At 38.2% G+C, this 26,952-nt stretch overlaps 1 protein-coding gene across 4 annotated transcripts in view; it reads left to right on the plus strand.

The window, feature by feature from the left end:
- Grm5 (glutamate receptor, metabotropic 5) overlaps positions 1-26,952 on the plus strand; it is a 551,083-nt gene that overhangs the window by 464,997 nt on the left and 59,134 nt on the right. For all 4 annotated transcript variants that reach the window (XM_011241643.3, NM_001143834.1, NM_001081414.2 and 1 more), the window contains one exon: positions 25,214-26,153. In XM_011241643.3, coding sequence (XP_011239945.1) covers positions 25,214-26,153 — 940 coding nt within the window. The remainder of the gene's footprint in view (positions 1-25,213; positions 26,154-26,952) is intronic.

A 26,952-nucleotide genomic window follows, 5' to 3' on the forward strand; every position in this document is an offset into this window, starting at 1 on the left:
AATGAATTCATGACAATATGGAAAGTTAAGCTAGAAAAACAATTTCAGGTACAAAGGCCATAAATAATATTTATGTCACATCTAAAGAATATATATATATATACATCTGAAAATGTATTTTAAAACAATGCATAGTCCTTTAGAATCAACTGCATCACAAATATACAGTCACATTTTTATAAAAGCCTTCACTGAGAAGTATCTTTTCTTAAATAAAATATAAATCCTACCAACAAATATCTGTAAAAGTGCCTGCTTTGACAATAAAATTCCTCAGGTCCCTGAGAACTACCTAGGATGCTCTTTAGAAGTTTAATACATCCACAGCCATCAAAACAGTCTAAGGAAGTTAAATTAATGTCAAGTGTAGAATAAAAATTATATCTTCGGATTTTTACTATGTATAAGATATACTTCCATTAATTCATCTTTATTAACTTCCAAGAGGAGAGTTTAAATCAATAGGATTTTGGAGTCAGTGACAGTCATATTCAAGTATATGCTACAAATGACTCAGCCTGTGACATCAAGCAAACAAATGTCTTTCATTTTTAAGTATCAGCTTGCTTTTACACTAAGTAAGGTAATAATAACTAAATCAAAGGATGCACTAAATAGAATACAAATAGTTTATAACCTGTCTTAATATTAATATTTCATATTTACTGCCATAGTTCTTCTATGAAAGTCTTGAGAACAATAACTGAAGATAAGTGGATGGTTTAAAAGTGTAGAAAACACTAGTTCTTTTCTAACAATAAAAGTGATGAGGTTGTTGCACTTAATGATGATAAAAACAATGTTTTGTCTTTGATGAGATACCACAGCTCTCCTGTGGAAAAGATGTAAAATGCTTTGTGACTATCCAGTGTTTCAACTTTTATCAATTTATAAACAATTTCCAACTACAAAGTAATAACTAATAAACTAAGATATATGTGCATCTATAAGTATCACTTACTCCAGGGGGAGGAGCTGCTGAAAGACCCGCTCTCAGTGAAACTTCCCTGAAACGGTCCTAAAGGAAAACATGAATAACTTTGCACCCTGTCAGAAACACAGCAGTGACAAAAGCCCACAGTGTTCTTTATGGTAATCAATCTGTGGTTTGGTCAGAACACTGGCATTGTGGTCCAAACCATTCTGATATGGTCAAACTACAGAAAACAATGTGGTTTCATTGATCTCAATTTCATAGCCTACTGAAAAAAAATTATCACATTTCTTCCAAAGAACATAAAACATTGTAAGTTAGTGGCTAATTCTACATTATTTAACTGACTTGGGGAAGGCTTCATAAATTATTAGCATATTACAAGTGATGTGAAAGAGGAAAATGCTTCCTATCTTTGCACGGCTTAAAGACTGCAGTGTGTGGGGTGAAAAATGCACAGTGTTATGCTTCTTTGAACTTACTGCCGAAGATAATATAATGTTTTCTTGGAGCTACTTATGTGTATAGAGGCCAGGGAGAAATATCAGCCTGTCTTTCCCCTGCTAGAGCATAAGACAGTATAATAAAACACAAGCAACTTAGCAGACATTGAGTCACTTTTGTTTTATGTGCGTACCTCTCCTTTCTTCCTTTTTCTTATCACATAACTATTCTGCCTGAACTCACATATTGTTTTTCACAGACCTCACAGCAATTTCTAATCTGTAGGCAAACCAGTATTATCATCTTCCCTCTGAAAGCCCTTGGCCACTCCCCATCTAAACCCTCTTCCTCTCTCCACATGTTGCCTCTTTGGCTTACATCTTTTCAATTCTTTCAATGTTTGTATTTCTTCTTCTCAAGTTCCTTTTAGATGCTTGGAATGTCTTACTCTTTCTTCATCTCTTTAACTAAAAAGAGATTAAAAAATAATGTCCTGCACTTCCTAATAGTGTGGTACCGAAGGTGTTTTTGTTGGTGGTGGTTTGTTTGTTTGTTTGTTTGGGTATATATATATATACTTTATCTACATTTCAAACGTTATCCTCTTTCCAGCTCTCCACTACCAAACCCCTTATTTCATTCCCCTCCCCCTGCTTCTATGAGAGTGATCCCAGACCCATCCACTCACTCCCATCTCCTCTCCCTGGCATTCCCCTATACTGTGGCACTGAGCCTTCACAGGACCAAGGGTCTCTCCTTCCATTGATGCCCAACAAGACCATCTTCTGCTACATATGTGGCTGGAGCTCCGGGTCCCTCCATGTGTACTTCTTGGTTGGTGGTTTGGTCCCTGGGAGCTCTGAGAGGTCTGGTTGGCTGATATTGTTCTTCCTATGGGGTTGCAAATCCCTTCAGCTCCTTTAGGTCTTTCTCTAAGTCCTCCATTTGAGGGGCTTGTGCTCAGTCCAGTGGTTGACTGAGAGCATCCACCTCAGTGTTTGTCAGGCTCTGACATAGCCTCTCAGGAGACAGCTATATCATGCTCCTGTCAGAAAGCACTTCTTGGCATCTGCAATAGTGTCTGGGTGTGGTGCCTGTATATGGAATGGATCCCCAGGTGGGGCAGTCTCTAGATGATCTTTCTTTCAGTCTGCTCCACAGTTTGTATTTCCTCCCGTGAATATTTTGTTTCCCCTTCTAAGAAGGACTGAAACATCCCTCTAAAGAACCCGGGAGAGTGTCCAGCCCTGAGATCACAAAGCTAAGCACTGGGAAGGTTCTCTAAAGAAACAAATGACTTTCTTTACCTCACCATGGTGCAGCCTCATTACCTTAAATGGAGTTCATGCTCAATAATGTATATTGAATTCAGAATGAATGTTCTATTTGTGTTTCATGAATAATTTCCCATCATTTAGTGCTTAGGTAAAACCATTAATCTTTTCTCATGTGTGTATTTCTTATGCGTTTGGTGGGTTGGTTCCATATATTCTTTCTGTAATAAAAACTAAACATTTTATTTAGTTAAATCATAGAATAGCTCACTTGGGAAGTACTTATAAGACTGTATTACTAAAAAATATAATAGAAGCTAGTAATCTTGTGAAGAAAAACAGGAAGAAACATTTGTGTAAGAAGATGCGTATGACTTTGTAAGCAGCCTTTAAAAGGGTAATATAAGCTGAGGTTCATGAAAGTGCTAGCATTCCTCAAAGGGAAAGGAAATCTAGGTTATTTAAGTACAGAAGAAATATAGTTTGACTTAAAAAGAGTATGCCAAAGGTCTGGATCAGAAAGTTAGAACGCCTTTGAATACTTGGAGGGATAACCAACCACTGAAAAAATTTACTTCTTAAAGGTCAACTCAATTTGAAAAGTAATTTCATGAATCTAACTGAAAATAGAAGAAGAGTATCTTGACCTCCATTATGCCAGTTAGGAAAGATAAATTAAAATTAAGAGCAAAGTTCCTCTTACAGTTTATGATATGTGGAAGTCAGGGACTCTCTGTTGGTTTAAAGGGAAGATTTTGATGTTTGATTCCAGTAAAATACTAACATAGCTTTAAGGATTGTATAGATTCACTCTTGTGAAGTTGCTTCACTAGTCTTCTCTAGGTCGTTGTACTTGTCCATGAGTACAATGAGTATGAACCATGAGGATTTTTCACAGATTTAAATGTTCATTATAGCTAATGGAATTCTTTATTGTATCTGCTTTATGTCTGGAGACATAAAAGTACAATAAAACACTCTTATAACTCAGAAATGCTTGCTTTGCAAGCTGAAAATGAAATGTATATCTTCTTATTCCTCATGTGGTCTTTTCTCTGGTAGTATCAATCATCAGAATCCTCCTGAGAATAATATGTCAGGCATGGTCTTTAGTACTACTAATAAAGCAATAGCAAAGAAATAGTCTCTGTTCTTGTATTTCTCAGCCTCCCTATGGCATAGTCCAGCAAAAAAAAAAAAATGGCACAGACCAGAGAGACCTATGATCTCACGGGAGGATCTTGTCACTCAGGCTTAGGGAATCTGAAAAGTCATTTTGAGAGATGATCTACAGAATGGAAGAATAATGAGGAGCTAGCGGTGATGAGAATTAAGGGAAGAATAGAAAGGGAGAGGAGTGTTCCAGCCACACTTATTATTTCAGTCAGGGAATTATATGCTGTGTTCTTCCACTCCTGTTCAACTACAGCAATGTGACCAGAAGTCATATTTTTCAAAGCTGTTCTCTGCAAAGGTGATCTGGGATAAGCCTTCCCTTCAACATTCTGCAGGGCTATTATATCATTCTTTATGTTTTAATTGCAGAATAAATCTTAGCACAATTTTTCAGACCTCCCTATAAAAAAAATATAAGGAATAAAAAATAACAACAAAAAATGAGCTCTAGGTTTTTCAGCTCTTTGAAAGAAGCTTTTATTAAGGGAATGGAAAGCAAAGGGTATGCAATAAACTATGATGGGGATGGAATTCTTCAATGATAAATGTGTGGCTACCAGACTACTTGGTAACAATGTGGAGAATGTGTCAGAATTCCTCCTTTTTCTCCTTTGTTATGGGTGCTCTGTAATCTATGTCTCTGGCCAGATACCTTCAGGACACACACAGCAGAGTGAAATCCTGCTGAAGAGCTTGAACTAAAGAGACCACTTAGGGGTGGACAGGGGCTATCCTTAAAACTGCTGCATGTGGTCTTGTGAAGGCTTGATGCCCCAGTGTAGGGGAATGCCAGGACAGGGGAGTGGGAGTAGGTGGGTAGGTGGGTTAGTGAGCAGAGGTATGGGGGGGATTTGATAAGGGGGTTTCAGAGGGGAAATGAGGAAAGGAGATAAAATTTAAATGTAAATAAAGTGTATATATATATATATATATATATATATATATGAAGAAGAAGAAGAAGAAGAAGAAGAAGAAGAAGAAGAAGAAGAAAAGAAGAAGAAGAAGAAAAGAAGAAGAAGAAAAAGAAGAAGAAGAAGAAGAAGAAGAAGAAGAAGAAGAAGAAGAAGAAGAAGAAGAAGAAGAAGAAGAAGAAGAAGAAGAAGAAGAAGCTGTTGCTTGTCTGTGAAATATGTTCCACTAGCTGTGCTGCCTTGTCTACCTTCAGTGGGAGAGGATGTGCCTAGCACTGCAGAGACTTGATGTGTCAAGGTAAAGGGGAGGGGGAAAGACAGTGAGGGTTGCTGAGAGATGGAAAGAGATCAGAATGTAAAGTGAATTTAAAAATATACTAACAAAAAGAAAAAAGAAAAGGAAACAGAAGGGGCATGAACTTGTGCTATAGTACCAACCTTCAAGCAAGTGTGTCACTACTAGCTCCACCTTTCCCAGTGCAAACATTCCAATTACCTGTGACTTGTTTTCTTACTAAGTATCCTCAGGACCTCCTTCTGAGGAGGAGATGATAAAGCTGCTTCCTCCAATGGATTTAAAATAACTAAATAAGTAAAGTAAGCAAATGACTAACATGAAGGTTTTGATCCCTGTCTCAGCTTGTCAATATATCTTACTCAACTTCATATGACCCCTATGTGAACTAAAGGCAATTACACTTCCTTGTCTCTAGGAAAGTCATATACAGCTTCTGCAATAGGATCTAGTACTTCCTGAAACTCAAAAGCAGTGTTAGTTCCTTCCTCCTTTCACTTTGGCAAATGAGAATTAAACCCACTTCTGATTACAGTAGGCATTGATAAAAACATTCCTAACATTTCAGGTAGGGGATTAAATGTTTATTTGTGGCATGCTTTTTTAAATTACATGCATTTATGAGTGCATCATTATACAGGCATTGTGGAATTTGATTCTTTCCTTCTGAAGTGTGACTGCTGAAGATTGAACACAGTTCATGAGGTTTTTGTTCAAGTTCCCCTACCCTCTGAGTCTTCTTGCCAGCCCCATGGCATGTTTTGTTTCCTGTTAAGGTAATGGATAAAAGAGTGAGCTAGTGTGCCTATTTTGAAGAGGACTCGGGATCTTGGTTAACTGTTTAAATTTTTAAAGGGTTGCATTTGTCTGACTTTTTTTTTTGAGGGTGGGAGAAGAATGGATCCAAATTATTTAAGTAGACAGTTTTTATTAGAAATTAAATTCTGAACTAGGGTGGTGGCTTAGTGGGTAAGAACACTTGCTATGTAAACATGAACTCAAAAAGAGTTGAAATATCATCTGAGGCTAACTAAATGATAAACATAGAAAGACTGGGGAGTTCTTCATTTCAGAAATTCCTTCAAATCCCCGGTGCCTATGTAAGAAACCAGGAATAATTTCACATGCCTGTGACCATAGCAGTGAGACAGTAGATGGAGAAAACTGGATGTGTGAAGCTGACTGACCAGGCAGGCTAACCAAAAGAGCAAGCTTCCAGCTCAATGAAAGACCTTGTCTCAAAAGAATAAGGCTTAGGAGAATGGAGAAGACACTATAAGTATTCCTCTGGCCTCCACATACTTACATGTGTGTATGGGTATTCCTGAATTTATAATTGAATGCACCACAAACATACATATCATAACACAGACACACATACACACACAGAGAGATAGAGAGAGAGAGAGAGAGAGAGAGAGAGAGGAAGGAGGGGAAAGACAAGTAGAAGAATGATTTTATTTATTCTATCTCTCTTCATTAACACAAGAAATTAATTGTCCTGATCTAGTGAATTTTTCCAAGTGAGATTAATAAATGATAAAGCATCTACAATATGGTTTGGTACAAGCATCACTATCTCTAATGTAAAACATTTCTAATAAATTCTGTGAGCTTCCTTTCTAGTTTTGCTATTTCTGAGTATAATCATGCCCCCTAAAATCCAACCTTAGTAATCGAATTTATACTTTTGTCTATAATAGTACGTAATAGCTAGGCACCTAAAACTTTCTAGATGCAGGAGAAAAAGACTTGTTCCAGTAATCAGAATGAAAATAGCATACTTTAAGATGAATATTAATTTCTGAGTTGCTACCCACCCATTGGAATGATTTTCAATATATTAAGATATCACTTAAGGACAAAAAAAGCAAATCTCATAAGTAACATCAAATAATGACAATCAGGTAGAGAGGACAAGTTTAACAAATCCCTGATTTTATATAAAAAAAAAAAGATTGAAACTGCTAGTCTGTATAATAGATAAGATGAAATACTTAAATTTTATTAATTCATAAAATATTTCCAATTCATTTGAACTATGAAGGAGCTGAAAATTTCATCTGAAGCTAATGGAATAATAAATATAGAAAAATTGGGGATATTGTTACTTCAGAAACAATTTCAAGTATCCCTGAGATCTCAAACACATACCCTGTATATCACATCTTGAAAAGTAAAGAGAGAGAAATAGATTTTTAAAAACGGCATATTGGTAGAACAGATTAAAACTAATAGGACACTTCAGTCATCAATCAGCATTCTGTACTCAGAAAATATCTGTTGCTTTTATGTCAAGAGATGGTCCCAATGTCCCCCCCCCTTTTTTTTTTGTTTTGTTTTCTTATGGCTAAAATGGCCTGACTATCAGTTAAGGACACATACACCTTATTTTCAGAAATGTTCAGAATTAAATTCCTTTCACTAGAAATGTACAGGAGTTGCAGAGATTGTTAAGGTACCCCTTCTCTGTTTGACTTAGAGAAACACATTGGCATCTGCCTCTTATTTGCTCAGCCTGAACAAGCAGTTGGAAGAGGGCTTGCAGATGTATCTGTCAGGGAGCTGTTAAGCTTAGGAACATTGTGTAGATGTGAAGCAGGAACACCAGCTGTGAGTGAGCAAACACATCATCCTTAGGGGTTGCAGAGGTCACTGAGGCATTGATCTTGTTATGGGATCTAGAAACACGTTAGTCGGATCACACAATGGATGTGTATGATACTATTCTGGTAGTTTCTTTCCTTGAACAAGCTGTTGTATTTTCAGTTTAAGGTGTGAAAAGATGTGTTATTCCAGTGAAAAGGAAAACTGTGGGCCAGATACAATAATGGAAAAAGTCAATAGGGAGGTACAGAAGTAATGTCAAATACTGGCCATTGTTTTCTTATCTAAGACCTTACTATTTTCTGCTGCTAGGAAATAATTAAATGCAAGAAACTCGATGGCTATGATGAAGATAAGCAATCCTAATGTATGATGACATATACTAAATTAATAAAGTCATAGAAAGTGTAAGCAAGCTATCAAATCTATGCACTCCAGATTCTTAGTTAATGTCTGCAACTAATTCCTTACACTGAGAATAAAATAAGCATAAAAAGCAAACCATTATTAAAAAATTACCCAGGAAAAGTAAAAATAATATGGCCTTTCAGAGATTTGTAGACCAATATAGATATTAGGGATCATAATCATTGTGATTTAAATGTATATTGTAGTAAAGTTTGTATTATTGAATGATTGTCTGAAAATTGATGGAACATGTCCCATATTAGAAAGGCCGCTTTCACTCAAAAATATGAATGAATGAATGAATGAATGAATGAATGAATAAATAAATAACCCTTTTCTACCTCATGATAGAGGAGGGTAAAAATTATGACATACTGCTAGAAGATATACATCCAAACCTGAAACTTGAAACTGAAGTAAGTTGGGAGGGGGAGGTGAAAACTAAAAATGAAACTGGGGTGTTGTTGCTATAAGAGGCTAGAATTGGCCATATAATAAACCATTTTTCTTTGACATCAGAAACACTTTATTCCTGTCCAATCATAGACCATTCCCCACATATCCTACTTCACCCACCTTTCCTTAGTTCAAGGCTCTGCCTTTTTCCATGTCTAGGAATTTTTTTCATCAATTTACTCATATGATTTTCTTCTGAACTGGAAACAGATTATTTTATTTTGTTTTGGGTTTTTGTTGTTGTTGTTGTTGTTTCATTTGGTTTGGGTTTTTTGTTTTTGTTTTTTTGTTTGTTTTAGTTTTTGTTTTTGTTTTTGTCTTTTGAGACAGGGTTTCTCTGTGTAACCCTGGTTGTCCTGGAACTCACTCTGTAGACCAGGCTGGCCTCGAACTCAGAAATCCACTTGCCTCTGCCTCCCAAGTGAGTGCTGGCATTAAAGTCGTGCGACACCATGCCAGGCTAAACAGATCATTTTAAATTAGCTATAGCTTGGAGTCCATTTTCATATGTTCACTTGGCCACAGATATATAAAAACACAACACATCCACACTGGAGATACACAGCATCACTAAAATATGTTTTGGTAATTTTAACAGATCTTATCTTATTTAATAGAATTGCTATCAATTATATCGTCTCATAACTTTATAATTTCCCTCAATATTAGTTACAAAATGTCCTCATAGTACATTATATCAAAATAATGACTGTGAGTTTTGCTCTTATCATCTCTAAATGCCCTCTTTTAGTAGCCCTAGCACTATTTTAATCATATCTGTTCTCTCATTTCCACCACCATCTCACTTCCTCCCTTCTCAACATAATCTTTATGCTACTTCACCTTAAACAATGACATGGTGTTCATATCTTGGTTTCAGCATAAGAGCCAGCCATTCAGTTTGTGACTAGTCACCTTGAAAACTCCATCATAGAATTGTTGATCAAGGACTAAAAAGTAGTTGTACAGAGCTATGCTAGTTGCTTATTCAAAATAATATTTGTATACCACTCCTGGGCATATCCAAAATGTCTCCCTATCATACTGTAGAGGCATTTACTCATCCCTGTTGCTATTCTACTCACAACTGAAAGAAAAAAATGAAATCAAACTACATGTCTATCGACAGATGAATGAATAATAAAAATGTGTCATATGTACAAAATGAAATTTTATTCAACCCTTCACAAAATAAAAACTTCAGGAGAATTGATACAACTGAAAATGAGTATATTAAGCAAGGTGACCTACGTTCTGAAAGACAAAAACTGTCTATTCTCTCTCATATGCAGACCTTATATATTATACGTATATAAAAAGCCTTTAGTGTTTATGTGTATGTAATTAAGGATAGCAATACATGTCCTAAAGTGGAGAGCTGAAAACCTACAAGGCTTCAACTCTACACAAACAAATCAGGCAACTAAGGATTCCTGGGAGCAAGAAAAATGGTCTTTCCAGGAAAGAGCACACCAATTGATTAGCTAATATCAAATGATCAGCCATGAAAGCATCGATTTAAGTAGCATTATACACACTGGGAAAGTATTTATGTACCTAGAAATGTGTGTGTGTGTGTGTAAAACAATTAGTGAAAAAGAAAGCATGGATTTGAAAGAAAGCAAGGATGGGTATAAAACAGGGTTTGAAGGGAAAAAAGAAAAGAGGAAATAATGGAATTATATTACTATCCATAAAACCATAAGAAATAATATGAGAGCTATGAAAAGTATAGAGATTAGAGAGGAGACTATGAGAGGGGAAAAAAGAGGTGCTAAGAAAGAGGAAGTCAGAGAGAGTAAAGGTGAAAAGAAAATATCGGGGTAGGAAAATCTCAGGGTAAGAAGATATGAGGGAAGGATAGGGAGGAAAAGAATGGGGAGAAACAGCAAAAAAATTAAAAGTCCATAATTATGCTGAATAGTTATAAGGTAATATTTTTTAAATATTTTTATTAGATATTTTCCTCATTTACATTTCCAATGCTATTCCAAAAGTCCCCCATACCCTCCCCCCCACTCCCCTACCCACCCACTCCCACTTTTTGGCCCTGGCATTCCCCTGTACTGGGGAATATAAAGTTCGCAAGTCCAATGGGCCTCTCTTTCCAGTGATGGCCGACTAGGCCATCTTTTGATAAATATGCAACTAGAGTCAAGAGCTCCAGGGTACTGGTTAGTTCATAATGTTGTTCCACCTACAGGGTTGCAGATCTCTTTAGCTCCTTGGGTACTTTCTCTAGCTCCTCCATTGGGGGCCCTGTGATCCATCCAATAGCTGACTGTGAGCATCCACTTCTGTATTTGCTAGGCCAAAGCACAGTCTCACAAGAGACAGCAATATCTGGGTCCTTTCAGCAAAATCTTGCTAGTGTATGCAATGGTGTCAGCTTTTGGAAGCTGATTATGGGATGGATCCCTGGATATGGCAGTCTCTAGATGGTCCATCCTTTCGTCACAGCTCCAAACTTTGTCTCTGTAACTCCTTCCATGGGTGTTTTGTTCCCAATTCTATGAAGGGGCAAAGTGTCCACACTTTGGTCTTCGTTCTTCTTGAGTTTCATGCGCTTAGCAAATTGTATCTTATATCGTGGGTATCCTAAGTTTCTGGGCTAATATTCACTTATCAGTGAGTACATATTGTGTGAGTTCCTTTGTGGTTACCTCACTCAGGATGATGCCCTCCAGGTCCATCCATTTGCCTAGGAACTTCATAAATTCATTCTTTTTAATAGCTGAGTAGTACTCCATTGTGTAAATGTACCACATTTTCTGTATCCATTCCTCTGTTGAGGGGCATCTGGGTTCTTTCCAGCTTCTGGCTATTATGAACATAGTGGAGCATGTTCCTTCTTACCGGTTGGCATATCTTCTGGATATATGCCCAGAAGAGGTATTGCTGGATCCTCCAGTAGTACTATGTCCTATTTTCTGAGGAACTGCCAGACTGATTTCCAGAGTGGTTGTACAAGCTTGCAATCCCACCAACAATGGAGGAGTGTTCCTCTTTCTTCACATCCTCACCAGCATCTGCTGTCACCTGAACTTTTGATCTTAGCCAATCTGACTGGTGTGAGATGGAATCTCAGGTTTTTTTTTGATTTGCATTTCCCTGATGATTAAGGATGTTGAACATTTTTTCAGGTGCTTCTCTGCCATTCGGTATTCCTCAGGTGAGAATTCTTTGTTCAGCTCTGAGCCCCATTTTTTAATGGGGTTATTTGATTTTTCTGGAGTCCACCTTCTTGGGTTCTTTATATATATTAGATATTAGTCCCCTATCTGATTTAGGATAGGTAAAGATCCATTCCCAATCTGGTGGTGGTCTTTTTGTCTTATTGACAGTGTCTTTTGCCTTGCAGAAGCTTTGCAACTTTATGAGGTCCCATTTATCGATTCTAGATCTTACAGCACAAGCCATTACTGTTCTATTCAGGAATTTTCCCTTGTACCCATATCTTCGAGGCTTTTCCCTACTTTCTCCTCTATAAGTTTCAGTGTCTCTGGTTTTATGTGGAGTTCCTTAATCCACTTAGATTTGACCTTAGTATAAGGAGATAGGAATGGATCAATTTGCATTATTCTACATGATAACCACCAGTTGTGCCAGCACCATTTGTTGAAAATGCTGTCTTTTTTCCCCTGGATGGTTTTAGCTCCCTTGTCAAAGATCAAGTGACCATAGTTGTGTGGGTTCATCTCTGGGTTTCCAATTCTGTTCCACTGGTCTACTTGTCTGTTGCTATACCAGTACTATGTAGATTTTATCAAAATTGCTCTGTAGTACAGCTTTAGGTCTGGCATGGTGATTCCACCAGAGGTTCTTTTATCCTTGAGAGGAGTTTTTGCTATCCTAGGTTTTTTGTTATTCCAGATGAATCTGCCAATTGCCCTTTCTAATTCGTTAAAGAATTGAGTTGGAATTTTGATGGGGATTACATTGAATCCATAGATTGCTTTTGGCAAGATAGCCATTTTTACTATATTGATCCTGCCAATCAATGAGCATGGGAGATCTTTCCATCTTCTGAGATTTTCTTTGAATTTTTTCTTCAGAGACTTGAAGTTCTTATCATACAGATCTTTCACTTCCTTAGTCAGAGTCACACCAAGGTATTTTATATTATTTGTGACTATTGAGAAGGGTTTTGTTTCACTAATTTCTTTCTCAGCCCGTTTATAATTTGTATACAGCCTGTTTATAATTTGTATACATTGACTTGTTTGAGTTAATTTTATATCCAGCTACTTCACTGAAGCTGTTTGTAAGGTTTAGGAGTTCTCTGGTGGAATTTTTAGGGTCACTTATATATATATATACTATCATATCATCAGCAAAAAGTGATATTTTGACTTCTTGCTTTCCAATTTGTATCCCCTTGATCTCCTTTTGTTGTCTAATTGCTCTGGCTAGGACTTCAAGTACAATGTTGAATAGGTAGGGAGAGAGTGGACAGCCTCGTCTAGTCACTGATTTTAGTGGGATTGCTTTCAGCTTCTTACCATTTACTTTGATGTTGGCTACTGGTTTGCTGTAGATTGCTTTTATCATGTTTAGGTATGGGCCTTGAACTCCTGATCTTTCCAAGACTTTTATCATGAATGGGTGTTGGATTTTGTCAAATGCTTTCTCTGCATCTAAGGAGATGATCATCTGGTTTTGGTTTTTGAGTTTGTTTATGTACTGGATTACTTTGATGGATTTCTGAATATTGAACCATCCCTGCATCCCTGGGATGAAACCTATTTGGTCAGGATGGATGATTGTTTTGATGTGTTCTTGGATTCGGTTAGCAAGAACTTTATTGAGGATTTTTGCATCGATATTCATAAGAGAAATTGGTCTGAAGTTCTCTATCTTTGTTGGGTCTTTTTGTGGTTTAGGTATCAGAGTAATTGTGGCTTCATGGAATGAGTTTGGTAGAGTACCTTCCGTTTCTATTTTGTGGAATAGTTTGTGAAGAATTGGAATTAGGTCTTCTTTGAAGGTCTGATAGAACTCTGCACTAAACCCATCTGGTCCTGGGCTTTTTTTTTTTTTTTTTTTTTTTTTTTGTTGGGAGACTATTAATGACTGCTTCTATTTCTTTAGGGGATATAGGACTGTTTAGATCATTAACCTGATCTTGATTTAACTTTGGTACCTGGTATCTGTCTAGAAACTTGTCCATTTCATCCAGGTTTTCCAGTTTTGTTGAGTATAACCTTTTGTAGAAGGATCTGATGATGTTTTGGATTTCTTCAGGATCTGTTGTTATGTTTCCCTTTTCATTTCTGATTTTGTTAATTAGGATGCTTTCCTTGTGCCCTCTAGTGAGTCTGGCTAAGTGTTTATCTTGTTGATTTTTTCAAAGAACTAGCTCCTTGATTGGTTGATTCTTTGAATAGTTCTTCTTGTTTCCACTTGGTTGATTTCACCCCTGAGTTTGATTATTTCCTGCCTTCTACTCCTCTTGGGTGAATTTGCTTCCTTTTCTTCTAGACCTTTTAGGTGTGTTGTCAAGCTGCTAATGTGTGCTCTCTCTAGTTTCTTTTTGGAGGCACTCAGAGCTATGAGTTTTCCTCCTAAGAATGCTTTCATTGTGTCCCATAAGTTTGGGTATGTTATGGCTTCATTTTCATTAAACTCCAAAAAGTCCTTAATTTCTTTCTTTATTCCTTCCTTGACCAAGTTATCATTGAGAAAAGTTTTGTTCAGTTTCCAAGTGAATGTTGGCTTTCCGTTATTTATATTGTTTTTGAAAATCAGCCTTAGTCCATGGTGATCTGATAGGATGCATGGGAAAATATCAATATTTTTGTATCTGTTGAGTCCTGTTTTGTGACCAATTATATGGTCAGTTTTGGAGAAGGTCCCATGAGGTGCTCAGAAGCAGGTATATCCTTTTGTTTTAGGATAAAATGTTCTATAGATATCTGTTAGATTCATTTGTTTTATAATGTCTGTTAGTTTAAATGCGTCCCTGTTGAGTTTCTGTCTCCATGATCTGTCCATTGGTGCAAGTGGTGTGTTGAAGTCTCCCAATATTATTGTGTGAGGTACAATGTATGCTTTGAGCTTTACTAAAGTTTCTTTAATTAATGTGGCTGCCCTTGTATTTAGAGCATAGATATTCAGAATTGATAGTTCCTCTTGGAGGATTTTACCTTTGATGAGTATGAAGTGCCCCTCCTTATCTTTTTTGATGACTTTGGGTTGGAAGTCGATTTTATTAGATATTAGAATGGCTACTCCAGCTTGTTTCTTCGGAGCATTTGCTTGGAAAATTGGTTTCCAGCCTTTTATTTTGAGGTAGTGTCTATCTTTTTCTCTGAGATGAGTTTCCAGTAAGCAGCAGAATGTTGGGTCCTGTTGTGTAGCCAGTCTGTTAGTCTATGTCTTTTTATTGGGGAGTTGAGTCCATTGATATTAAGAGATATTAAGGAAAAGTAATTGTTGCCTCCTATTATTTTTGTTGCTAAAGTTGGCATTCTCTTCTTGTGGCTGTCTTCTTTTAGGTTTGTTGAGGGATTACCTTCTTCCTTTTTCTAGGACTTGTTTTCAGTCCTTGAATTGTTTTTTTTGTTGTTGTTGTTTTTTTTTTTTTCTGTTATTATCCTTTGAAGGGATGGATTCGTGGAGAGATAATGGGTGAACTTGGTTTTGTTGTGGAATACTTTGGTTTCTCCATCTACGGTAATTGAGAGTTTGGCTGGGTATAGAAGCCTGGGCTGGCATTTGTGTTCTCTTAATGTCTGTATTACATCTGTATAGGCTCTTCTGGTTTTCATAGTCTCTGGTGAAAAGTCTGGTGTAGTTCTGATAGGCTTGCTTTTATATGTTACTTGACCTTTTATCCCTTACTGCTTTTAGTACTCTATCTTTATTTAGTGCATTTGTTGTTCTGATTATTATGTGTCAGGAGGAATTTTTTTTCTCATCCAGTGTATTTGGAGTTCTGTAGGCTTCTTGTATGTTCATGGGCATCTCTTTCTTTAGGTTTGGGAAGTTTTCTTCTATAAATTTGTTGAGATATTTCCCGGTCCTTTGAGTTGAAAATCTTCATCCTCATCTACTCCTATTTTTCCTAGGTTTGGTCTTCTCATTGTGTCCTGGATTTTCTGGATGTTTTGAGTTAGGATCTTTTTGCATTTTCCATTTTCTTTGATTGTTGTGCCGATGTTCTCTATGGAATCTTCTGCACTTGAGATTCTCTCCTCCATCTCTTGTATTCTGTTGTTGATGCTCGCATCTATGGTTCCAGATTTCTTTCCTAGGTTTTCTATCTCCAGCGTTGCCTCACTTTGGTTTTTCTTTATTGAGTCTACTTTTAAGGTCTTGGATGGTTTTATTCAATTCCATCACCTGTTTGGTTGTGTTTTTCTGCAATTCTTTAAGGGATTTTTGTGCTTCCTCTTTAATGTCTTCTACCTGTTTAGCAGTGTTCTCCTGTATTTCTTTAAGTGAGTTATTAAAGTCCTTTCTGATGTCCTCTACCATCATCATGAGATATGCTTTTAAGTCCGGTTCTAGCTTTTCTGGTGTGTTGGGGTGCCCTGGACTGGGCGAAGTGGGAGTGCTGGGTTCTGATGATGGTGAGTGGTCTTAGTTTCTGTTAGTAAGATTCTTAAGTTTACCTTTCCCCATCTGGTAATCTCTGGAGTTAGTTGTTATAGTTGTCTCTGTTTAGAGATTGTTCCTCTGGTGTTTCTGTTAACCTCTATCAGCTGACCTGGGAGACTATATCTCTCCTCTGAGTTTCAGTGGTCAGAGCACTCTTTGCAGGCAACCTCTCCTCTTACAGGGAAGGTGCACAGATATCTGGAGTTTGGACTTCCCTCCTGGCCGAAGATGAAGGCCCAAAACAGGACCTTTCCCAAAGGTTGTGTTGCTTTGGCCTGTCATAGAAGCTGTTAGCTTCTGTAGTGCACACTCTCACCTGTGCAGACTACTTTCGGCGGAGTCCCGGAACTAAGATGGCTCCCGCTAATCCTGAGGCAATGCTCTCCCTGGCCAGGCAGACACCTGTCCTCAGGCCCGGAGGTGGCTGGATGTCTGGAGCCTGAAAAGGGTGCTGCCTCAGAAGCTCTGTGGCTCCAGCCTGTCCCAGAAGCTGTTAGCTTCTATAGTGCACACTCTCACCTGTGCAGACTACTTTCGCCAGAGTCCTGGAACCAAGATTGCTCCCACCAATCCTCGGTAATATTTTTAAAAGAAAATATTTGCTTCCCTACCACAACATACTGCCTCACAATCCCCAAAGTTTACATTGTTGAATTGTATATTATTACACTCCTTAAAGAATTGTGGCACAATGTCTGTGACTGAAAGCTCAAGATGTCATTCCACTGCAAGATTTGTTGATCATTACCTTATAATTACTCTAATCCATTCATGAAGAACAGTTACAAAAGTGCTTTGTGCAATGCTATTACCATTTAACGACATACAAGGTCTTCTAAGTGGTTCATATTAAATGAAACAACATTCATATGAATGTATAAATTCAGATAAAGACCAAATAATGACATCTTATGAGAGCCATATCTTATGCATAGTTTATCAACACAAAAGTTAATGAGTTGCTATTAGTTACAAACATAAGGGTAATGGATTGTACATGAAAAATTCAAGAATCTACCTTACATTAAAAAAATGATGATTAAGGCTATCCTATGCAAAGCACTGAGAAATTGGGGTGTTCATTACATTGAGATAAAATGAAATTAAGAACAAAATAGCAGAAACCTGTATTAAAAGAAAGTTCTTGGTTGTGAGCCTAGCCTTTAACGGCTGAGCCATCTAAATGAGCTAAATACCTAATAAAAAATGGAAAAAAAAAAAAAGAAAGTTCTTAAGTTAAACATTCAAACTTTTGTTTTACTTCTTGATGTTGTGAAAGAATCCTGCTTCATATATCACGTAGAATTTTCCCTATGTTAGTAATAATATGTGGACACTAAAAAAATGCATTACCTAACAGTGGAAACAGCCTCTATATTATTAACTACTTTTGACAATAAAGTTCATTGTTAAATCACAGCCATAGATGCATTGTTCCTTAAGAATAAAGATAACGGTGATTAATTCCTTCTTTTGGTAAATATTTTCTGTAAGGGAAAATTTATAAACAACACCTCTATGCACACTAAAGTATCAAAAGTACCATTTTTTAAAACTCCTATTAATTAAGCAAATAAACATTTTTTTTATTGGAATAGGATTTTGTCTCTCAGGAAATACCTCAAACTGGCTATGTAGTTAATGATGATCTTGTCTTCTTCACTGGTAGGATTACAAGCATGCCCCACTGTCCATAGTTCATACAGTCTAGAAATCAAATTTGTGATTTTATGGAGTCTAGGTAAGTATTCAACTTATCTGTAGCCTCAGCCATCTTTATTTTAATACATAAGTATTGTATGTGAATATAGGTGACTAAAAACATGAACACAAATTTATGCATCCACAGTGAGATATGTATTTGTTTGTAACTGAAGATGTAAATAAAAACTTACATTTACTTTGGACTACTCACAATTTTTTTGCAGGGAGATTTTTTTATTAAGTTATTTACTTACATATCAATCAAAATTTCACCTCCCTCCTCTCCTCTCAATCTCTTCCTCCTACCTCATCCCCACTCCTCAGCATCCATCCCTCCTTACTTATCATCAGAAGAGGGGAGGCCTCCCATGAATGTCAACCAGCCTTTGCATATCAAGTTGCAGTAAGACTAGGTGCATTTTTTTCTATTGAGACTAGATAAGGCAGCCTAATTAGGGGAAAGTAATCCAAAGGCAGGCAATATACTCAGAGAAAGCCGTTACTCCCACTTTAGGAGTCCCACATGAAGATCCAGCTGCACAACTGATACATAACTTTTGGAGGGCCAGCTTGATCCTATGCATGCACTCTGGTTGCCAATTCAGTCTCTATGCGCCCCTGTGGGCCCAGGTTAATTGATTATGTAGATTTCCTTGTGGTGTACTTGGCTTCCGTGGCTCCTTCCATCTTTCTTCCCTCTCTTCTACAGGCTTCCCAAAGCTCCACTTAATGTTTGGCTGGGGTTCTCTGCATCAGTTTCCATCAATTTCTGGGTGAGGCCTCTCTTATGACATTTATGCTAGGCTCCTGACTGCAAATATAGACGAATATCATTAATAGCATCAGGGGTGGGATCTTCTCATGCCCTGGGTCTCAAACTAGGCCAGTCTTTGGTGGTTCTGTCAAATTCTGCTCCATCATTTAACCCTACTCACAGATTTTTTAAATTAAAATATTTTAATACTTTTGAATATTTTTATAACATTAAATATAATCAGATAAAACAAAAACCACCATCATTTCAGAGTAGACAAGACAACAGGAAAACGAAAGGGCTGCAAGGTTAAGCAAAAGGCCAGGCAGTGGTGGCACATGCCTTTAATACCAGCACTTGGGGGGCAGAGGCAGGTGAATATAGGTGACTACAGAGTGAGTTCCAGGACAGACCAGGATGTACAGGGAAACCCTGTCTCAAAAAAAAAAAATCACAAACAAAAACAAAAACAAGCAAACAAAAAAACAAAAAAAAACAAAACAAAAATTAGGCAAAAGAATCAAAGATCCACGGATTTATGCATTCAGGAGTCACATAAAAGTACTAAAACAAAACAAAACAAAACACTGCAGTACATTTGCAGAGGGACAGGTGCAGACCTATGTAGTTCCCATGATTGCTGTTTCAGTCTCTGTGTTTATATGAGCTCTACTCAGTTGTTTAGAAGGGCCTTGTTTTACTGCTGGTCTTCATCCCCTGTGGCATTCTTTCTTCCTCCTTTTCTATTCTTTTTTTTTAAAAAAAATTTTTTTGGATATTTTCTTCATTTACATTTCAATGCTATCCCAAAAGTCCCCTATACCCTTCCCCTGCCCTGCTCCACTATCCACTCACTCCCACTTCTTGGTCCTGGCATTCCCCTGTACTGGGGCATATAAAGTTTGCAAGGCCAAGGGGCCTCTCTTCCCAATGATGGCCGATTAGGCCATCTTATGCTACGTATGCAGCTAGAAAGACGAGTTCTGGGGATACTGATTAGTTCATATTGTTGTTCTACCTGTAGAGTTGCAGACCTCTTCAGCTCTTGGGTACTTTCTCTAGCTCCTACATTTGGGGCCCTGTGTTCCATCCTATATATGACTGTGAGCATCCACTTCTGTATTTGCCAGGCACTGGCAAAGCATCACAAGAGACAGCTATGTCAGGATCCTTTCAGCAAAATCTTGCTGGTGTATGCAATAGTGTTTGCATTTGGTGGCTGACTATGGGATGGACCTCCCGGTGGAGCAGTCTCTGGATGGTCCATCCTTTTGTCTTAGCTCCAAAATTTGTCTCTCACTCCTTCCATGGATATTTTATTCCCTATTCTAGGGTGGAATGAAGTATCCAGGAGTTGGTCTTCCTTCTTGATTTTCTTGTGTTTTGGAAGTTGTATCTTGGGTATTCTAGGTTTCTGGGCTAATATCCACTTATCAGTGAGTGCATATCAAGTGACTTCTTTTGTGATTGGGTTACCTCACTCAGGATGATATCCTTCAGATATATCCATTTGCCCAAGAATTTCATAAATTCATTGTTTTTAATATCTGAGTAGTGCTCCATTGTGTAAATGTACCACATTTTCTGTAATCATCAGGGAAATGCAAATCAAAACAACCCTGAGATTCCACCTCACACCAATCAGAATGGCTAGGATCAAAAATTCAGGTGACAGCAGATGCTGGCAAGGATATGGAGAAGGAGGAACATTCCTCCATTGCTGGTGGGATTGCAAGCTTGTACAACCACTCTGGAAATCAGTCTGGCGGTTCTTCAGAAAACTGGACATAGTACTACCAGTAGATCCAGCAACACCTCTCCTGGGCATATACCCAAAAGATGTTCCAACTGGTAATAAGGACACATACTTGACTATGTTCATAGCAGCCTTATTTATAATAGCCAGAAGCTGGAAAGAACCCAGATGTCCCTCAACAGAGGAACGGATACAGAAAATCTGCCTTCTTTTCTATGGAGTTCCCAGAGCTCTGAGGAAAGGGATTTGATGGAGACATTCCATTTAGAGTTGTGTGTCCCAAGGTCTCTCGTTCTGCATAATGTCAGTGTGTGGGCCACTGTATTTATTCCCATCTGCTGCTGGAGGAAGCTTTGCTGATAATGTTCTATGAGGAAAGCAGAATATCATTAAAATCGTTTTATAGTTACTTGTTATTTTAGAACTGTATTTGGTTTTATCATTGATTTCTATAGTATCTATTCTCTGGTTAATGGTAGTTCAAGCAGTTTCAGATATAGGTTCAACCTCAAGAAGTGGTCCTTAAGTCAAATAAGACATTGGTTGGCTACTCCCACAAGGTTTGTGCCACCATTGCCCTAGCATAGATATTTTGCAAAAATGCCAGATTGTAGATCAAAAATTTTGCATTTGGATTGATGTTACATTTCTATTTTAGTAGTATGCAGAGTTTACATGGCAAAGACACTAGAATATCAAGGTAAAGATTCTATGTAGGCACAGCTGGCCCTTTCTATGTTCAGTGAGTTGTGTAAGCATTGTCTTTAGCAATAGGGGCAGTTTATGAAGAGCAACCTATTTGTCTTGAGTAGTTTTGGGGGGGATTTTTGGGGAACCCATAGGCCAACAATCCAATTGAATAAGAGCTTCATTTGATGAAAGAGATGACCAGTTGAGTTAGTATTTTCTTCATATATTATAGGTAGTTTCTATTACACTACGTTTCCATACTACCCTCAAATGCTCTTCAATTCTGTCTTTCCTCTATGCCTATCCTCTCTGGGTACATAAATTTTAGCTTGGTCATCAATTATTTAATGATTAATATCCATAAGTAACTTAATACATACCATATTTATCTTCCTGAGTCTGGGTTACCTCACTCAAGATGATCTTTGTTTCTCTAGTTCTATTTGTTTGAAAATTTCATGACACTTTTTTTTTTAAAATAGCTACTGGTAAGCTGTTGTATAGACGTACCACATTTTATTTATCTATTTTTCTGGTGAGTGACATCTAGATTGTTTCCAATTTAGGGCTATTAGGAATAGAACACCAGTGTATATGGCTGAACAAGTGTTCCTCTGGTAAGAGGAAGCACCTTTTGTGTCTATGCCCAAGAGTGCTATAGCTGAATATTGATGTAGATCATTCCCATCTTTCTGAGAAACTTCCATAATGACTTAAATAGTGGAGGTAAAATTTTGAACTCCCACAAATAATGGAAGAATATTCTGCTTGTTCTACATCCTCACCATAATTAATTGTCACTTGTATTACTGATATTAACCATTCTTATGGGTGTAAGATGAAATCTAAAAGTAATTTTTACTTGCATACCCCTCATAGCTAAGCATGTTGAACATTTAAGTGTTTCTAATCCATTAGTTTCCCCTTTTGAGAATTCTCTGTTTAAACCGTACTCCATTTTTTTTCTTTAGTTTTCTTAATTATTCAGTTTACATTCCACTCACTACCATGCTCTCAGTAACCACCAACCCTAATTCTTTCCCCACTCTCTTCCCTTTCTCCCCTGAGTGGGTGAGGGTCTCCTAGGAATCCTCCAACCCTGCCATATCAAGTCGCTGTGAGGCTACATGCATTCTCTACCATTGAGGCTCATTTTTCAATTGGCTTATTTGTGTGGTTTTGGTTTTTGTTTTTATTTGGTTTCTTGAGTTTGTTATATATTTTGGATATGAGTCCTCTCTTGGATTTGGAGTTGGGAAAAATCTTTCCCCATTCTGTAGGCTGCTGCTTTGTCCAATTGGTGGTGTCCTTTAACCTACAGAAGCCTTTACATAATTGTTGATCTTAGTGCCTGGGTTAATGGTGTTCTTTTCATATCCATGCATTAGTGGTGAGATTGTATTTGTTTAAAATTTAAGATGCATATAATTTATACAGTTATCTTATATTTACTCTAGAATAATCACAAAATATGCAAGTTGCATCTTCTTTTTTTTACTTTCTTTTATTTTTTAATTTTTTTGTTGGTTATTTTATTTATTTACATTTCAAATGTTATCCTTCTTCTCTGTTTGCTCTCTGAAAATCCCCATCCCACTCTCCTCCCCTCTGATTCTATGAGGGTGATCCCCCACTCACCCACCCACTCCAGCCTCACGGCCTTAGCATTACCCTACGCTGCAGCATCAAGTCTTCACAGGACCAAGGGCTTTCCCTCCCACTGAGACCAGATAAGGCCATCCTCAGCTACATATGCAGCTGGAGCCATGAGTCCCTTCATGTGTACTCTTTGGTTGGTGGTTTAGTCCTTGGGACATCTGGCAGGTCTGGTTGTTTGATATTGTTGTTCTTCCTATGGGGATTAAAAACCTCTTCAGCTCCTCCAGTCCTTCCCCTAACTCCTCCTTTGGGGTTCCCCTGCTCAGTCTGATGGTTGGCTGCAAGCATCCACATCTGTATCTGCAAGGCTCTGGCAGAACCTCACAGGAGATATCCATATCACACTCCAGTCAGCAAGCACTTCTTGGCATCAGCAATAGTCAGTGGGTTTGGTGGCTGCATATAGGATGGGTCCTCAGGTGAGACAATCTAAGTTACATCATTTAACAAATTAGGTTTTATGGTAGAAGTAGTCTTGCAATGTATGCAGATGATCTCAGACATATAAATCTGCTACTGATCTTACAGTAGCCTAACTAACTAAAACCTGAAATACTAATATGTGATGCAAGATAGGTAGTTATAGTTAATCATTCCTTTCTATTTTTCAATTGTTCTTGTGTTTGTTTTTTATAAAACATAATTTTAAAACTTCCTTTGTTTTCAGTAGCATCCTTCTTTCTAAAACAAAGATTGTTTTTTAAATCTTTTCTTTTCCTTTTCTGTAAGGCCAGAACTCTTTTTTTTTTTTTTTTTTTTTAGTTTTTAGTTTTTAGTTTTTAGTTATTTACATTCCAGTCATTGCCGCTCTTGGTCTCCTCTCCCACAGTTCCTCATCAAGTTCCTGCCCTACCTCTGGCCTCAGAGAGGGTGCTCCTCCTTCCCTGGAGCTTCAAGTGTCTCAAGGATTAAGCCCATCTTCTTCCACTGAGGCCTGACCAGGAAGATCTCTGCTATAGTTGTGCCATGGGCCTCACACTGGCCAGTGTATGCTCCTGGTTGGAGGCTGTCTCTGGGAGCTCCCTGGGGTCTGGGTTAGTTGAGTCTGCTGATCTTTCTATGGTATCACTCTCCCTTTCAGCTTCTTCAATCCTTTCCCTAATTCAACCATAGGGGTCCTCTGCTTCAGTCCAATGGTTGGGTGTGTATCTGCCTGTCACAATCAGCTACTGAGAGGAGCTCTCAATAGACAGCCATGCCATGCTCCTGTCTGTGAGCATTTCATTGCATCGATAATAGTGTCATGCCTTGGTGCCCCCCTCTCTCTGAGATAGATCCCAGTTGGGCTGGTCATTGGACTGCGTTTCCTTCACTCTTTTCTCTATTTTTGTCCCTGCAGTTCTTTTAGAAAGGAACAATTCTGGGTCAAAATTTTTGACTGTGGTTTAGTAACACTGTCCCTCTACTTGAGGCCCTGTCTATCCACCGGAGGTGAATTTTTCCAGTTCCCGTCCCCCCTTGTTGAGCATTTTGGCTAAGTTCACCCCCAAGGAGTCCTGATAGTCACACAGTTCCCAAGTCTCTCATACTTTCTAGAGGTTCCACACATTCCCACCCTCCTGAGGTGCTGCTTATTTTAATTCATTCTCCTTGCCCTCTAGGCTTCTCTCCTGACCCCCCAATATCTGATCCTGTTCCCCATTTTCCCTTCCCCTTCCCTCTCTCACGCAAATCCCCCTCTGCCTCCAGTGATTATTTCCTTTCCCCTTCTAAGTGGAATTGAAGCCTCCTTACTTGGCCTTTTTGCTTGCTACACTTCTTATGGTCTGTATGTTGTATCCCAGGTATTTGGTACTATTTTGGCTAATATACACTTACCATCTAAAACAAAGATTCTTTTTCATCTTACCTCTTCCTTACCAGTGTTGGTCACCTTCCCACCTTGATTTTTCATATACTCCTGAACCTTTCAAACAGTTTAGATGGCTCTGAAATAGTTTGCAGCTTTGTCTACAGCCTGATTTCATAATCAACAAAAGCATATTTGAAAAGCATCCACACAAATATGCCCATGCCATTTCTCTACACAGTTCCTAATAATGATTCTCTGACTTGCAAGATGTCCCACTTACCTGATGTGCACCCTCGTCCAGGAACGTGCACCACACTATTGCACTGAAGTCTCCTTACATTTCTCCTTTTCTCACAGGTAACCTCTGTTCCCCAAATCTACTCAATTTCATGTTCTGACTTAGTAACATTTGTTACTTCCATTTGTAGTGATCCTTAGTTGTTCCTGGCTAAGAATAAAGACACGGAACTTCTCCATAGGCTTTACTCCAGTTATATGCAAGTGTTTTAAAGACCCCAAATAATGTTTTATGGCGAGGAAAAAAATGATTGTCATCATTTAGTTTCAAAATGTAGGGCAGCTCCTATCAAACAGCATACACATGACAATATTTATTATCCTAAATGAATCTTTGAAGGAATAAATTGTATGAGAGGTAAATAAATGGCAGACTGAAATGATCAAAAACAGCTGCTTGTAAATTGGATACATTTCTCTCATTCTATTTTGATATGTGTCTGTGTCTCTGCAGGTTGTGATTTGATCCCAGTCCAGTATCTTCGATGGGGTGACCCTGAGCCCATTGCAGCTGTGGTGTTTGCCTGCCTCGGTCTGCTAGCCACCCTCTTCGTTACTGTAATCTTCATCATTTATCGGGACACTCCAGTGGTCAAGTCTTCCAGCAGGGAACTCTGCTACATTATCCTTGCTGGCATCTGCCTGGGTTACTTGTGTACCTTCTGCCTCATTGCAAAGCCCAAACAGATTTACTGCTACCTTCAGAGAATTGGCATCGGTCTCTCTCCAGCCATGAGCTACTCAGCCCTTGTAACGAAGACCAACCGTATTGCAAGGATTCTAGCTGGCAGCAAGAAGAAGATCTGTACCAAAAAGCCCAGATTCATGAGCGCCTGTGCTCAGTTAGTGATCGCTTTCATTCTCATCTGTATACAGTTGGGTATTATTGTGGCCCTCTTTATCATGGAGCCTCCGGATATAATGCATGACTATCCAAGCATCCGAGAAGTCTACTTGATTTGTAACACCACCAACCTAGGGGTTGTCACTCCTCTTGGATACAATGGATTATTGATTTTGAGTTGCACATTCTATGCGTTCAAGACCAGAAATGTTCCAGCCAACTTTAACGAGGCCAAATATATTGCTTTCACCATGTACACAACCTGCATCATATGGCTGGCCTTTGTGCCTATCTACTTTGGCAGCAACTACAAAATCATCACCATGTGTTTCTCAGTCAGCCTCAGTGCCACAGTGGCCCTGGGTTGCATGTTTGTGCCGAAGGTGTACATCATCCTAGCCAAACCGGAGAGAAATGTGCGCAGCGCCTTCACAACCTCTACAGTGGTGCGCATGCACGTAGGAGATGGCAAGTCATCATCCGCTGCCAGCAGATCCAGCAGCCTAGTCAACCTGTGGAAGAGGAGGGGCTCGTCTGGGGAAACCCTAAGGTAACAGTTGTGAGGGCATAGCGGGGTATGGCTGCTAGGGAAACAGTTCCATTAGCCTTCTAGCATTTCAAAAGGAGATGTCTGCATGATTGGAAACCAGAGACATACAGGTGCTTCAGGCTTTGAGCCTATTTCGCAATGTTTATTTTTAAGGTGGAACGAGTGTTGCCCAGTTGTGTAAACTAAAGTTAGAAGCACAGAAATCAAGATTACTGATATAAAAGTTACTCGATAAGGCAAGTTTGTTCAGAAGGGAAAAGAGAACAGAGGTGTGTTAAATTTTAGTTAAAATGTGTTAAACACTTTATAGATGTTTTGCTAGCTGAAAAGGACGAAACAACAATGCCTTTGCATGGACCTTCACTAAGTTCCTTAGTTTTCCAATTCTTTGTTGCCTAGATGCCCACTCTAAGTTCAATATCATTAACAACAGCTAACAGCTATTTACAGTCTGCAAATGATTGGATCCAACAGCCAATGCATAAGTGAATTTGAGTATTACCCTTGTAACTGTCCCCAAGATTCAAAACGAAGGTCATGACTCTTGAGAACCAATTCTAAGATATTAAGAGTGCTACACAGATGACTGAGAGTTGAAAATCAGGAAGTCCAACCCCAAGATCTATGGATTACAAATACAAATGTCCTCTATTTTGGAAGCGCCTGCCAAAATAAGCTGATCAGGAAATCTCTACTGAGATTTGATAGTCTTTCTAAATACTAGATAAGTTAATGTAAGCTAAATAACTTTCAATTAAAAAAATAAGTGTCTTTCAAGGTGAAGATATATATCTAAATA

Source organism: Mus musculus, chromosome 7, assembly GCF_000001635.26.
Source record: "Mus musculus strain C57BL/6J chromosome 7, GRCm38.p6 C57BL/6J".
In the NCBI taxonomy this organism is placed as follows: Eukaryota; Metazoa; Chordata; class Mammalia; order Rodentia; family Muridae; genus Mus; species Mus musculus.